Source organism: Chiloscyllium plagiosum, unplaced genomic scaffold (genome assembly GCF_037043375.1).
Source record: "Chiloscyllium plagiosum isolate Xiang-an unplaced genomic scaffold, Cpla_swu_hap1 HiC_scaffold_23, whole genome shotgun sequence".
Taxonomy (NCBI): Eukaryota; Metazoa; Chordata; class Chondrichthyes; order Orectolobiformes; family Hemiscylliidae; genus Chiloscyllium; species Chiloscyllium plagiosum.
Genome location: NW_028270161.1, coordinates 55,500,566 through 55,515,177, shown reverse-complemented (window position 1 = coordinate 55,515,177; position 14,612 = coordinate 55,500,566). Strand labels below are relative to the sequence as shown.

General features: G+C 43.4%; 1 protein-coding gene across 1 annotated transcript in view; it reads right to left on the bottom strand.

The window, feature by feature from the left end:
• irag2 (inositol 1,4,5-triphosphate receptor associated 2) overlaps positions 1–14,612 on the bottom strand; it is a 169,467-nt gene that overhangs the window by 3,938 nt on the left and 150,917 nt on the right. The window contains exons 33-36 of the mRNA XM_043713369.2: positions 10,587–10,633; positions 7,090–7,155; positions 6,055–6,146; positions 1,879–1,989 (exon numbers count right to left, since the gene is read on the bottom strand). Coding sequence (XP_043569304.2) covers positions 1,879–1,989; positions 6,055–6,146; positions 7,090–7,155; positions 10,587–10,633 — 316 coding nt within the window. The remainder of the gene's footprint in view (positions 1–1,878; positions 1,990–6,054; positions 6,147–7,089; positions 7,156–10,586; positions 10,634–14,612) is intronic.

Genomic DNA, 14,612 nt, shown 5'->3' with positions numbered 1-14,612 from the left:
TAGAGATTAGGGCCAAGAAAACTGAAAACCATCAACATCAGTTACGATGGAGGAATGAGAAACGGAGAGAGGCAAAGGCAAAGGCTATGAAACTCCAAGTCAAGTGACCCTGCAGCTTTAAAACTTAATGAACCAGAAAGGATCACAGTGTTAATAAAAGACAAAAGCTGTGAAGGGTTTTTGCAGGTGACAGCGACAATATTGTACTTGATAGAGTGCTACAGCAAAGTCATTTGTTTAGCCCCATTCATTACCTCAGCACACCTTAAAGCATTTGCCGTCAGTTCTGTACTTTTTGACATATAGTCACAAAGTAATGGGATGACAATTTGCTTTAGCAAGATCCAACATGTCATTCTCACAAGGCATCTGTTGTGACAGCGGAAAATACCTCTGCTCCTTTTTGAAATAACATCCAACAGGGCCAGGCAGGGGCCCTCTGTTTATTGTCTCATCCAAAAGACAGTACCTGTCCAAGCACAACACTGGACTGTTAGAATCAACTGTGCTCTGACCTCTGGAGTGGGAATGTGAGCACACAAGCCTCAACTAAAGGGCAAGAATGTCCTCATCCTAAAATTATAGGGGAGCCCAGCACATCAGCGTAAAGACAAGCCTGACGCATTTCTGATCATGTTCAGGCAGAACTGCTAAGTAGATGATCTATCTGAGGTTCCCAGCATCATAGACGCTAGTCCTCAGCCAATTAGATTTACTCCACATGAACCAAGAATCTGTTGAAGGCATTGGATACTATAAGGGCGCCCTGCACCACTAGCTAAGCTATTCTAGTACAGCTATAACAGTGACATATGCCTGACAATGCGGAAAATTGCCTAGGTGTGTTTGTACACAAAAATGTAGGACAAATCAAACTGACAATTACTGCCCCATCAGTCCACTCTCAATCAGCAGTAAAGTGATGGAAGTGATGGAAGACTTTTGTTAAGTGCTTCAAGTACATAGTGCTGCAATTGAGAGTCAGTTGTAGAGAGACTGAATGTTGAAAGTGGTTCCTCACTACCCTGTAGAATTCCTGCAGAGATGTGCTTCAAATGGCACATACTCAGCAATAACCTGTTCAGTGATACTCAGTTTGGATTCTTTTTGGGCTACCCCGCTCCTGACCTGATTACAGCCTTGGTTCAAACATGGACAAAAGAGCTGAACTGCAGAGGTGAGGTGAGAATGACTGCCCCTGACATCAAGGTCACATTTGACCAAGTATGGATGCAAGGAGCTCAAGCAATTTGGGAATCAAGGGGAAACTCCACCCTGGTTGGAATCATCTTCAGGACATAGGAAGATGCTTGTAGTTGTTGGAGATCAATCACCTCAGCTTCAGGACATCTCTGCAGGGGTTCAACAGGATAATGAGGAACCACTTTTGCCATTCACTCCCTGCACTGCTGACTCTCAGTCACAGCAGAGAGTACAAAATGCACTGTAATAATTCACCAAGACTTATTAGCAGCATCTTCCAAACTCACAATTCTATCATTTAGAAAGACTGTGGCAGCAGCTACATGGAAACACCACTACCTACAAGTTATGCTCTAGGCTTGTAATTATATGACTGCTCCCGAGTCAAAAACCTGGGCTATGCTCTCTAACAGCACTCTGGGTGTTCCCACACAACATGGGCTGCAGTGGGTTAGGCAGGCAGCTCACCAGCACTTTCCTGGGGGCAATTAGGAATGGGTAATAAATTCTGACCAGCCAGCAACACTCCCATCCTATAAATAAATGAACTTCAAATAAAAATGCCACAACTGAACAGTGGCTGACAAACAAGGGAGAAAATATTAAATCATTTCTAGGCAGAAACCTACACTCTTCACACAGGAGGGATGACTAAACTGCAAATGAGAGACTCACCCTTTATTCACTAGCTGATTGTCTTTGCCACCCCAGGTATAGGTGCTGATAAATCGGTGCAGTGTTGGTCGCACTGTACATGGATCTTTCGCTTTACCCCCTAAAATTTTCCTATAGCAAACCAAAAAATGATTATTAAAAATGGTTGCAGTCTAAATAAGTAATTCAAATTTTACAGGTGACGGAATGGTAGCATGTGATGGCTTGAATTGAATTAGCTTTATTGTCACAGGTAATCAAATGAGTTGACAAGTCCCCACTGACTGCTAGATATAAGATGCGGAGGTACAGATTCTTCAATACAAGTTATTTGGTGGAGGTGGGGGATGACAAAAACAAAGAAATAAGATGTCCAGCATTACAGACTGTAGGACTAAATTAGAAAATAAAGAGTTCAGAATAATCCCTCCAGCCAAGTTCATGTTGGCACTTGGACTCCAGACTGCACCTGGCTTCACCTCGAGGCCAGGAGAACACTGTGGAATCACGTCAAGGCCACGCCAGGCTGGACACTCGAGTTTTGAACTCCCCCCATCCTAGGGAAAAGACCTTTACTATTCACCTTATCTGTACTCGTGATTTTATAAGCACCTAGGTTACCCCTCAATCTCCTATGCTTCAGTGAAAAAAGACCCAGCCTATCCTTATAGCTCATACCGCCCAGCAACATCCTTGTAAATCTCTTCTGAACGTCCTCGAATTTAATGATGTCCTACCAATAGCAAGGCGACTAAAACTGTAGTCCTAAAGTGGCCTCACCAACATCCTGTATAACCTCAAGATGATGTACATCCCAAAATGGCCTGAGCAATAAAGACAAGCATACTAAACATCTTCCTAACCATTCTGTAAACCGGTCATAAAACTTTCAAAGAACTATGGACCAGAACCCCCAGATCTCTCTATTCGACAATACTCCCCAGGGCCCTATCATTAACTGTGTAAATATGGCACATCACCATGCTTAATGGGACAGACTTCAAACAGATCTAACAACTCAAGACTGGGCATCCATGGAGGTGTTGTGGGGCCATCAACAGCAGAATTGCATTCCAGCGTAATCTTCAACTTCATGGCTTGGCATATCCCCAACTCAATCATCATCATCAAGCCAGGGGATCAACTTAGTTCAATGGAGTGTGCAGGAGGGCATGTCAGGAGCAGTACCTGAATGAGGTGTCAACGAGATGAAGCTACCAAATAGACGACATGCTGCTTGGTTCACAATTTATAGGCAGAGCCAAGTGATACCACAACCAATGAATCAGATCTAAACTCTGCAAGCTTGCCCATATCAGTTATGAAGTTGAAAGACATGCACTGCACCTTTGAGAGAGAGTGAATGCTGTTCAGAACTAAGCGATTACAAGCACCTGTGTATGAGACTTGGTGGCAGTCCCAGAGTGTATTGGAATATTGAAAATATGTAACATTTGGCTGTGAAGTGGATACCTGAGTTTAGACTGCTGTTTTGACAACAATTTGAATTTAACCAGTTTAAATTATGCCCCAGGTTGTTAAAACCCAACTGGGTTTGAATCGTTTTGCCAGCATAGTACAAATGAGACGACCCAATGTTGGGGATATAAAAACCATCGAGATATAACCAAGAAATTAAGGAACACTCTCTATCAAAGGTACCTTTTCATATGAAACATACTCGCAGTAAAATGAAAGATGACAACCCCGGGAATCTTCAGCCAGAAGAAGAAAGACACCAAAGGAGACAGCGGCTGTGTGGTTTTGAAATCAAGTTGATGTCATTTTAATAAGTGTTTTATTGGAACAGCATATCATTATAGAATTGGAGGCAGGTAATAAGCAGTTAAGAGAAAGGGGGGCTTAGAGTTGTGAATAGTTGTTTAATGTTTACTTTTAGAGTTTAAAAAAGAAATTGATGTTACTTTCTTCAAATATTGGAATTTGGGGTTCTCGGTCACACATATTTTAACAGATTATGAGGCAAGGTAAGCTTTTCTGGGTGCTTGGTTTAATTAACAGAGGGGTTCACCACTGTGTTGTAACATACCAGTCATAAATGGTAGTGGACAATTAAACAATTCACGAAAGGAAGAGGCTGTACAAATATCCTCATCCTTAATGATGGAGAAGCCAAGCACATCAGTGCAAACGATAAGGCTGAAGCTTTTGAAGCAATCCTCAGCCGGAACTGCTGAGTAAATGATGCAACCCCAGTTACTATGGAGAAGGTGGTGGTGAGCTGTCATCCTGAACTGCTGCAGCCCACCTGCTGTAGGTCGACCCACAATGCCCTCAAAAGGAGGAAATTCCAAAGTTTTGACCCAGCAACAGTGAAGAAATGGTGATATATTTCCAACTCAGGGTGTTGGATGGCTTGGAGTAGAACTTGAGGATGTTGGTGTTCCCTTGTCCTTCCAGATGGAAATAGTCATGGGATTGGAAGGAGCTGTCCAAGGATCTTTGGAAAATTTCTGCAGTGCGTCTTGTAGATAGTCCACACATCTGCTACTGAGTGTTGCTGGTGGGAGGAGAGGATGTTTGTGCACGTGGTGCCAAGTAAGTGCACTGCATTGTCCTGGATGATGTTCAGCTTCTTGGGTACTGTTGGAGCTGCACCTATCCAGGCAAGTGGGGATCATTGCACACCTGACTTGTACCTTGGTAGCCCGGCTTTGGAGAAATACATGGTGAGTTACTTGTCACAGTACACCTAGCCTCTGAACTGCTTGTGCAGTCGCTGTGTTTATGTGTTGAGTCCAGTCGTGTTTCTGGTCAATAGTACCCCCCAGGATGTTGTTAGTGGAGGAAGTCAGTGATGGTAACACCTTTGAATGTCAAGGGCCAGTGATTAGCTGGTCTGTTATTGGAGATGGTCGTTGAGTGGCACCTTCATTACCTGTCAGCCCAAGCCTGGATGTTGTTCAGACCTCGTTGCATCTGAATATGGACCATTTCAGTAGCTGAGGAGTGGCGAATGGTGCCAAACATTGTGCAATCATCAATGAACATTATTTAACATCTGACTCTTAATTTAACTCAGTCACTGCAAAACTGAGTGCAGAGCACAAGTTTGTTTAAACAAAAACAGAAAATGGATAATTGTTATAAATTAGTTCAACAATAAGTTCCAGAGGAGATTTCAATAACTACATGAAGAGGAAATTTGCAATCGGTAAAGAACGTGACTAATTGATCACTTTTGAAGAGCTAGCAGTTTAAAGATGGGCTGAATGTCCCCTCCTATTGTAATAAATACCACCTCAGGTAGTTGCAATAGGCGGCCCTCCTGATACCAGTGCCAATTCAGTTGACACTTTCTGTTGAATCAGTCAGTGAAGACCTGAGTAGAGCAAGGAGTGTTACAAGCGTTTACCAGTTTGTTATGAAAGCTATTTCCCCATTCTGATAAATTAAATTCAAACATATGTCACAGAATAAACAGATCATTTCACCATCAGGTCTGTGCTGTAGTTCATGCTGCACATTAATCTCTCACCAAAATCCGTCAAAGCTCAGAGGATACCTTTCAGTTTCTTTTTCAATTGTGAACTTACCAGCTTCCTCTTTAAATTCTTCAACTCAACCATTCCACCTTGTGCATATTCCACATTCACATCTCCCCAGGAGCGTTTAGCTGAACCAAATCATTCAGAAATAAAAACAGTGATACCCTGTTGAACGTTGGGGGGGGGGGGGGGGGGAAGAAGACAGCTGGCGGTCTGAGCACAGCAAATCATTCACAAACGTTTACACAACAATACAGTTTTCCATTTTTGGATTGGGAGAACAACTCAAAAAGGAGTCAGACAGTCGTTTACAGGATGGTGACAGTCGTTTACAGGATGGTGACAGTCGTTTACAGGATGGTGACAGTCGTTTACAGGATGGTGACAGTCGTTTACAGGATGGTGACAGTCGTTTACAGGATGGTGACAGTCGTTTACAGGATGGTGACAGTCGTTTACAGGGGAGGCACTGCTGGTAAATGTTCTGAAAGCAAGTTTAACAGTGACGTCTAGAAGAGCATTGGTTAAATTACATGAAAAGTTGATATCTGCAAGGCAAGGGGTAAAGAGCGGGACTTCGTTGTTCACTTTCAAAGTGCGAGCAGTATTAATGGCGAGTTGGCCTCTCCCAAGCCTTAAATCACAGTACCGCTCCTGAAAGCAATATTGAAGATGACGGATGCCTTACCAACTGCTTAATTTTCTGGTAAGCTTATTCCGTAACTTGTCCTGATCTCCTTCCGACTTCCTTCTTCCTTCATCCACTTCCTTCAGCTTCAACTAAATTGTAAAATCAAGATGCGCTGTTTACAACTTCAAAATTTAGAAGTTAAGGAATCACTCATACATTTGCCAGGGTGGGGGGGGGGGGGGGGGGGATGTGTTCGAGAACCTAGAATCAAAGGATGAACAATGCAGATTCCCACCTCCAAAAAAAAAAGCATTTAAGAGTTGGCTTTCTAATCAAAAACAGTAACACTGATGTTGCAAACAAAAAACTTTCCAAACTGAGTCAACATCTGGAATAAATTAATCAAAACGTGCTGTAAGCATGAGATCATTTACAGGGGAGTTTGACAAACTCAAAGTTCAGGTCATATCAAGCAGCGGAACTATCGCCAAGAGGTTGCTATATTTCTGGTCAATTACTTGCATCTCCGAGAACTTGATGACCTTCAAAAGGTTGGAGAAGAACTTCAAGGAGCTTTTACTAATTGGCCCAAGGTATTTTGTTTTTTTTATAATCTCCAAAGAGTTTGCAATACTGCGGTTAAGGGAGCTAAATAACGACTGGACAGACTGGCTTCTCTTGTCATGTTTATGTGCTTTTGTCAGCCCTCCAGGCTGCTAATGTTCCCTTAACTGGGTCACATGTAGACTGCTCATTTGCACAAGTCTGTAAGCTCTCTCACATTCCAGGTAAGAGGAGCAGGGAATGAGGTAGGACAGGGTTAGAGAGGAAGAGAGACACAGAACAAGCTTCCAAACTACTAAATACCCAAGTGATGGTGACAACTTGTTACATTCGAGAGTAAGCTGGTCCATAATCATTCTAACGTTACCACTTGGCTAGCCACTGGCTCTATCACAAATCCTTCTGTGATATCAAGTCATTCAAGCTGCCAACTCAAACCAAACTGTCTACACTGGTCCCAGTCAAAGTATCCAGCCCACCCAGTGCTACTTGGACTAACAGCATTTCCTCATGCTGAAAATCACTTACCGTGTCCCACTGTACTCCTGCAGTGTGCCTTGGAATTGTTGCAATGCTGACTCTCCGTGGGGCATTCTAAGGGGAGGGGGTAGCAGGAAAAGAATTGCACTTGAGATTGGCACCATTTACACATTTCATACAAAATTTTCCATTTGTAGAAGTTGAAAAGTGTCATGTGTTACCAGGCACGAAGGGGAAATCTCAATCCTGATTCAGCATCACTAAAGGGCAACCATCAACTTCAGGACACAACAGCTCAAGATGAGGGAAATGCATGCAACAGCAGGCTGGGACGGAGAGCAACTGAGGAAGGGAAAGAGAGTAAAAAGGAGAGAGAGAAACCTCTTTCCTCAAAGACATCCCAGAGTGCACACTCCGTCTCTCTGTTACCTTGTCCTAAGGCAGCGTTGATATTCATTAACTTCCTTTGATTTGGTCAATGTTGTCCTGCAGGGACGACCTCAGCTCCTGACATCGAGAATCAGAATGACTTACAGGCTGAAAATCAACCCGTTTCTCCATGTGAGAAGCACACTTCCCACAGACAATAGTTCCTGGTGTGGGACTCAAACCGAGAGCTCAGGGTCAGGGGGACTCCCAAATACAGTTTACAGGGAGCTAATCATTTTTGAGAGACAATAGCTATCAATGTAGGAAAAGGTGCAGCCAATTTCAACACAACGCAGTCTCAAACACTAAAATATAAAATGACATGTATTGAGACTGCCACAAGAATAACACTGCTTTTTCAATAATGCCTTGGAATCTTGAACATTCACCGGAACAGGAACATTAATGTAAGTGCATGTCCTTCGCCAAGATTGAAGTCTATTGAATATTGCCAAACCAAAACCAGATGATTGCCCTAACATTAAGTACTGCTTTTCAGAATATTAGCATTAAAGCAGAGCAACTTTATGGGCCACTAGATCACCATTATGACACAGAATGGTAAAGTTAAAACTAGCCCTTATATAACATTTTGCCCATTAATCTGATACAACTCTTTGCCTGTCCATTCTGAAGCAGCAAGTCCCAAGATTATACAGTAAATATTAAAAACAACAAAGCAGCAAAGGATCAATATGGAATATAGGAGCCAATTGAGCCTGCTATTGTATTCAGTAAGATCATGGTTGCTCGGAGTGTAGTCTCATATCCAATTGCCTCTCTGCATCTCCTTACCCCTTGATATTCTTGTTGACCAAAAACCTATCCACAGCTCTGCCTGGAATAAATTCAATAGGTAAAAGAAAGTTGAAACTCTGAACCAAAGTTTTAAAGAGAAAAGTAAAACCAGGACTCAGTTCTGGAATCCACATTCTGGGAGGGATGTTAATGCACGGAAGAGGGTGCAGAGGAGATTTACCAGGATGTTGCCTGGGCTGGAGACTCTGATTAAAAAAAAAATTGGGCAGTTTTCCTTAGAGCAGAGACAATAGAGAGGAGACATGATTGAGATGTATAAAATCACGAGGGGCATAGATAGCGTCAACTGGACGAGACCTTTCCCCTTGATCAATGACCAGCGAGCATAAATTTAAGGTAAGGAGCAGGAGATTGAGGAAATAAGAGGAAAAGCTGTTCACCCACAGGGTGTGGGAATCTGGGGCTCATTAACAGAGGTTGGCACAGGCAGAATCTCTCATAACATTCAAGGATTTCAATGGGCACTTGCGTTATCGAGGCATACAAGGTTATGAGTCAGATGCTGGAAATGGGGTTAGTACAATCAGATAGTTGATTTTGATTGGTGTGGAGGCGATGGGCAGAAGAGCCTTTTTCTGTACTGTAGATCTCTCGTGACTCGAACTCAGAAAGAGTCAAGATCACACAGCCAGGCAGAAAATGGAATCTAAAAACAAGCAATTAACAAAGAAGAGCAATGCTTTATGGGCAGCACAGTGGCTCAGCGGTTAACTCTCAGCGCCCAGGACTTGGGCTCAATTCCAGCCACAGGCAACTGTCTATATGGAGTTTGTACATTCTCCTCATGTCTGTGTGGGTTTCCTCTGGATGCTCTGGTTTCCACCTACAGTCCAAAGGTGTGTTCGGTGGATTGGCCATGCTAAATTGCCCCTAGTGCCCAGGGATGTGCAGGTTAGATGGGTTAGCCATGGGAAACATGGGGTAGTGGAGATAGGATGCTCTTCAGAGGGTCAGTATGGGCTGAATGGCCTGCTTTCACACTGTAGGGATTTTATTCCATGATTTAAGGAAGATTGCCATTTTACCACTTTTATTAGCCAACTTGGCAATGTGGGGGGGGGGGGGGGGGGGGAGTGGGAGGGAGAAGAGGGACGGGGGAATCATCAATAGGTATGATTTCCCTGAACGGCCTATGTAACTTTACTGCAGTGTCTATAAATGCTGGAAGATTGAGGTAAACATGCTGTGTTTCCCCACTAGCTGTGAATGACCACAGGTGGTGAAGGGCGGCACATAAATTAAAGTTCGGCCGTTCTTTAAGTGTATGCTGTTTTGGGAAATCACCACCATTTCCTCTTTGAAAAAAAAAAGTGGAGTCAGAGTTAATATTTTCAAATGTTGATGAGGATAGTGAAGCATGGACTTTGCAAAGGAAGAATTTGCAAATAGTTATTTGCAAGGGTTGCCTTGGTTTGGTATTTGACTGGTCTGGTAACTTTGTACTTTGGGGCAATGCTCAAGAACAATATAAATAATCCATCGTCCTCAACAGATCATCAAACACCCACCGTACAGAAAGAGGCCATTTGGACCATCGAGTTCGCACTGACCCTCTGAAGAGCATCCCTAAAACACCTAACCTGCTCATCTTTGGACTGTAGGAGGAAACTGGAGCATCTGGAGGAAACCCACACAGACACTGGGAGAATGTCTTTGGTGGAGTTTTGCACAGTTGCCGGAGGCTGGAATTGAACCTGGCTCCCCGGCACAGTGAGGCAGCAGAGCTAACCACTGTGCCACCATGGTATCCATAATGAGGAGCAGAACCTAGTCCTGTTTGGTGGGTGGAGGGGTTAATATTGACACCACCACCCAGGGAACACTTTAGCTTTGAACTCCTGTTGAATAGACAGAAGGAGCCCCCAGTTTAAAGGTTCAATCCCGAGGGGGGCATCCCGCACAATGGAAGTCTGGACAATGTGCTTATCGGTCAATGTCAGAGATGTATTGCACACCTCCAGAACAGGTGGGACTTCAAATTGGGCTGCTTGATCTAAAGCGAGATACATTACCACTTTGACACTCTAGGATTGTGAAACACATGAAAAATTTGTATTGAGAAAGTGCATGTTGAGAGACATATGGACAGCATTGTGTAAAGGAGGTTGCACAGGAGGCTCCACCCACCAAACAGCATCCTCCTATGCTGAGAAGTCGTACAATGCAACCAGCCACTGAGGTGCCTTGTTGGTCACGTGCATTTGCCTGATGTAGCAAGGCCTTAGGGGTCTGGGACTTCAAGCATTCATGCAGCTGTTTCGGGGAAATAGGTTTTGCAACAACTAGCGAATACTTACTTTGCCTAATGTCTGCGTAGAAAGGAACTTTTTATTTTGCAGCTCATCTGAAAGTGAAAGACACCACAGGTCAATAAAAAAAGTTCCATCAGCGTTTTATCAAAATGTCTACTGTCATTATGATAATGAAATCCAAGATCGCGCTATAGTATTGGGTTAGTGGACCTCAGTTTCATTGCTGCCTTAAAAATGCTGAGTTTCGTGAACTGAAGTTTTGATCTAAATCTTTGATCTCATGTATATTAAGTGCTTTTCATCAGTAACCTAGCTTTTAGGGATTACTGTACCTTAATGAATGAGAGTTACCTAATCTTCTCCCGAGAATCCTTACATACTGGCACAGTATTACGGAAGAGACATCTGGATACCTAAACTAACAAATTCTCCTCCATGTCTTACACCATTCAGATTTGGAAGGGCGTACATCATCATGTAAAGGTCAACCTTTCAGACCAACGTTTTAGGCAAACATTGGGGTGGAGGGTTCAATGATTACACAAATATTACTTTTGAGTAGTTGAAACCCATGCCTGGTCTTTGGAGCTGCTAATAATGGCTATGGCTGCTGGCCATGGTCCTGAATTCAGCAGGCTCTTACACCCCCCTGTACGGTCTACTGGAATTTCTGATGCTTGAAATGAGAAAGACGGAAGTTTGAAATAGACTTGTTAAACTGTTCCCACCAACCCCATTATCAAACTAGTACAAGCTTATGAAAAATGAACTATGGGGCGAAAGCATCAAGGATCAATTCTGACACAAGACCAGCTGTTTACATCCCAGTTACCTTATCGTCACTTGATCAAAGTCCTGATGAAGGGCTTTTGCCCGAAACGTCGATTTCGAAGCTCCTTGGATGCAGCCTGAACTGTTGTGCTCTTCCAGCACCACTAATCCAGAATCTGGTTTCCAGCATCTGCAGTCACTGATTTTATCTCAAAGTCCTGGAACATCCTGTCTAACAGCAGCATAGGATCACCTGTACCAGAAGGACTGCAATGGTTTGAAGCAGTGCTTCTTCATCTTTCTGACATGGACTGGTTTGCCTGAAGGGCTCACCTTTTTGTGTTGTGTTGCATGTTAGCTTCATCTATGATGACCACATCCCAAGATGGGATTTAAAAGAAAGAAACCCTTTCCGCTCTATCTGCTAATGAGAAATCACCCAATAGTTCAATCTAATCATCTCAGTGACTTACTTGCTCCATTTACAAATGATCCTCTTAAGTCTGGCAAAATTCTTCATAGTGAAAGGAAAGTGCTACTCTGTATGTGTGTTTTTAGAATCTGATTTGACAAATGAAAACCAAAATTTAAAATTCATTCTTCACCTTGCAAACTGAACGAGGTGCATGAAGATACCTCCTTTGCAAAGGTAACCTGAGGTGAGCAATACCTTCACCAGAATGGAAGCTTTCCAGTTAGATGGCTCAGTCTCATCCAAATCCCTGGGCTCCCCAGATATCAGAATAAATTGCCCTCCGTCCTACCATTCACTCCCCAGCTTCCCGTACGCCTCCTAATCCATTAAGTACAATTGCTTGGCCTATTATCAATAATAAGTGTTAATCTCACTATCTTTTCTGAAAAAATCTTTTCTCTCCCAACAGTAAGCTTACTTTCAAACCATCTTCTAGCACTGCTGAAACGTCCTACAATCCACTAAACCAGTTTGAGCTGGTCTGGTAACTTTGTACTTTAGGGAGTGCTCAAGAATAAAACAAATAATCCATCAACGACAGGTCATAAGAACACCCGTTCTGACCACGGTCTGTCTGAAGTCTGAGTATATTCCCAGCTCCAGCACTGACTGCCATGGTCTAAGTGGTGGACAATGCAACTACAATCACATTACACAATAGCATGATGTCTTCAGACAGCATTAACCACTCAAACCTACTTCTGTGGTCTGCCTCACAAAGGATAACCTCTCTCGATCACATTCCTCTCTCTCCCAGTGGAGTAAACATATTTCCTAAGAATTTTTCTGCACTGTGTTCTTGAGCAAGGATTCCTGGTCCCTCCTAATCTTTTGTTACACACCAAACCTAATACAGTCGCACCTCGACATACGAATGACCCCGTTCACAAACAAATCGGTTTACAATCAGGATTGTACGTAAAACTTTGCTTCAACGTACATACGAAATTCAAGGTACGAACGAAGGTACGAACGCAAAAAGCCCGTGTGCGACCACGTGGTTTCATTGTTCTGCTTTGCTACGCGCTGGTTGAACGCAAAAGCTCTCGGGCCCCGCGTGATCTCATTCAGTTCATCTTTGGCGCGTGCGCTGTGAACAGCCGTCCAAGCATTCTTGCGCTATCCGAACAATGGGAAAAATTAATTCGGTTCACGAACTGGTTCCCGGAACGGATCAAGTCCGTAAGTCGAGGAGCTACTGTCCTTCATGTTAGTCCAGATATGCTTAGGTTTTCTTACTCTGAAGATAGGTGAAGCCATATTGGAAAGGACAGGGTCGCAAAGGTCTAATGTTAATCCTGGATTTTGAGACATTTTTACAGCCACAGCACAGATCGTTATGTTCATTGAGTGGATCATGAACAGAGTAAAATGTTGAGAATTTAGTTCTAGTGGGAACTCGGTGTGAAGGGGGAAATAACAGCAATTACACCTTCCATCCTTAAAACTCATGGTTTGTGCAAACCTCAAACAATATTTAAAGTTTTATAGAGCCCAGCCCAAGTTTGTGCGGGAAATAAATCTTAAACAGTCTCTGCGTATTGACCAATAAATATATATTGGAGTGTATAAGGGAGAAATGCAGCCTTTCTGAATGAACCTTTTCAGAGAGTGTAACACATCTGGGGGGACACTACCATTTCATCGATGAGCCCTACTTGGGCTATGTAAGCAATACTTAATTATGTTTATAATTTAGTTCACTTCACTAAAATAGATAAAATTAAACAGGCAAATTATTTACGCAAATGCTCGGTTAATTAAACTATAAGATAAGGCTAGGCAAATATTTCAATGCAGCAAGTATATTTCATCTGCAGTCTGTAGGAATCCTTGGACAGCAGTGTAATCCCATCCAGTCCATTTCACCTCAAGGGCCTATAACTCAAGGAACTTCGGTTCTGTGTTGTCAAACTGGACTCAAAGGGCCCAGACACGGATGCATTAGGGAAGGACAAAAAAAAAATTCCTTGGGCTTCTGACCCAGATAGCAGTCTCTCACTCACTGCAGGCAGGGAGTCAGGCAGGTTTGGACCAACTGATAGACAATGGCAAAGACTGGGTTCCCTCCAGTGAGAATGAGATGCTTCCTGCTGGTGTGGATTGACTCAAAGACTGCAGCAAAGACGGGCAAATTAATCCAAGTGGGTGGTCATCCAAGTGGGGGGGGGGGGGTAGTTGAAACAAGAGGCTAGTAATAGTAACACACGCTCTGTCTTTCAAATATCAGGAAGTGATGTTGCCAGGAATAGAAAAAAAAACTTTGGTTAGGCTGCGCTTCGAGTATTGTGTTCAATTCTGTTCACCACATTATAGGAAGGATGTGACTGCTTTGGAGAGGGTGCATTAGAGGTTATAGATTAGATTAGATTACCTACAGTGTGGAAACAGGCCTTTCGGCCCAACAAGTCCACACCGACCCACAACTCACCCATACCCCTTCACCTAACACTACAGGCAATTTAGCATGGCCAATTCACCTGACCTGCACATCTTTGGAGTGTGGGAGGAAACCGGAGCACCCGGGAGGAAACCCACGCAGACACGGGGAGAACGTGCAAACTCCACACAGTCAGTCGCCTGAGGCGGGAATTGAACCCAGGTCTCTGGCTCTGTGAGGCAGCAGTGCTAACCACTGTGCCACCCACAATGATGCTGCCTGGTGGAAGCAGTCATTGGGGACATTTAAGTGACTGCTGGACATGCACATGGATAGCAGTGAGTTACTATGATGCTGCCTGGATTAGAGGGTATGAGCTACACTAACAAGTGTAATCTGCTGGAGCGTTTTAAAGATTGGATGACCAAACAATTCCTAAAGGGTG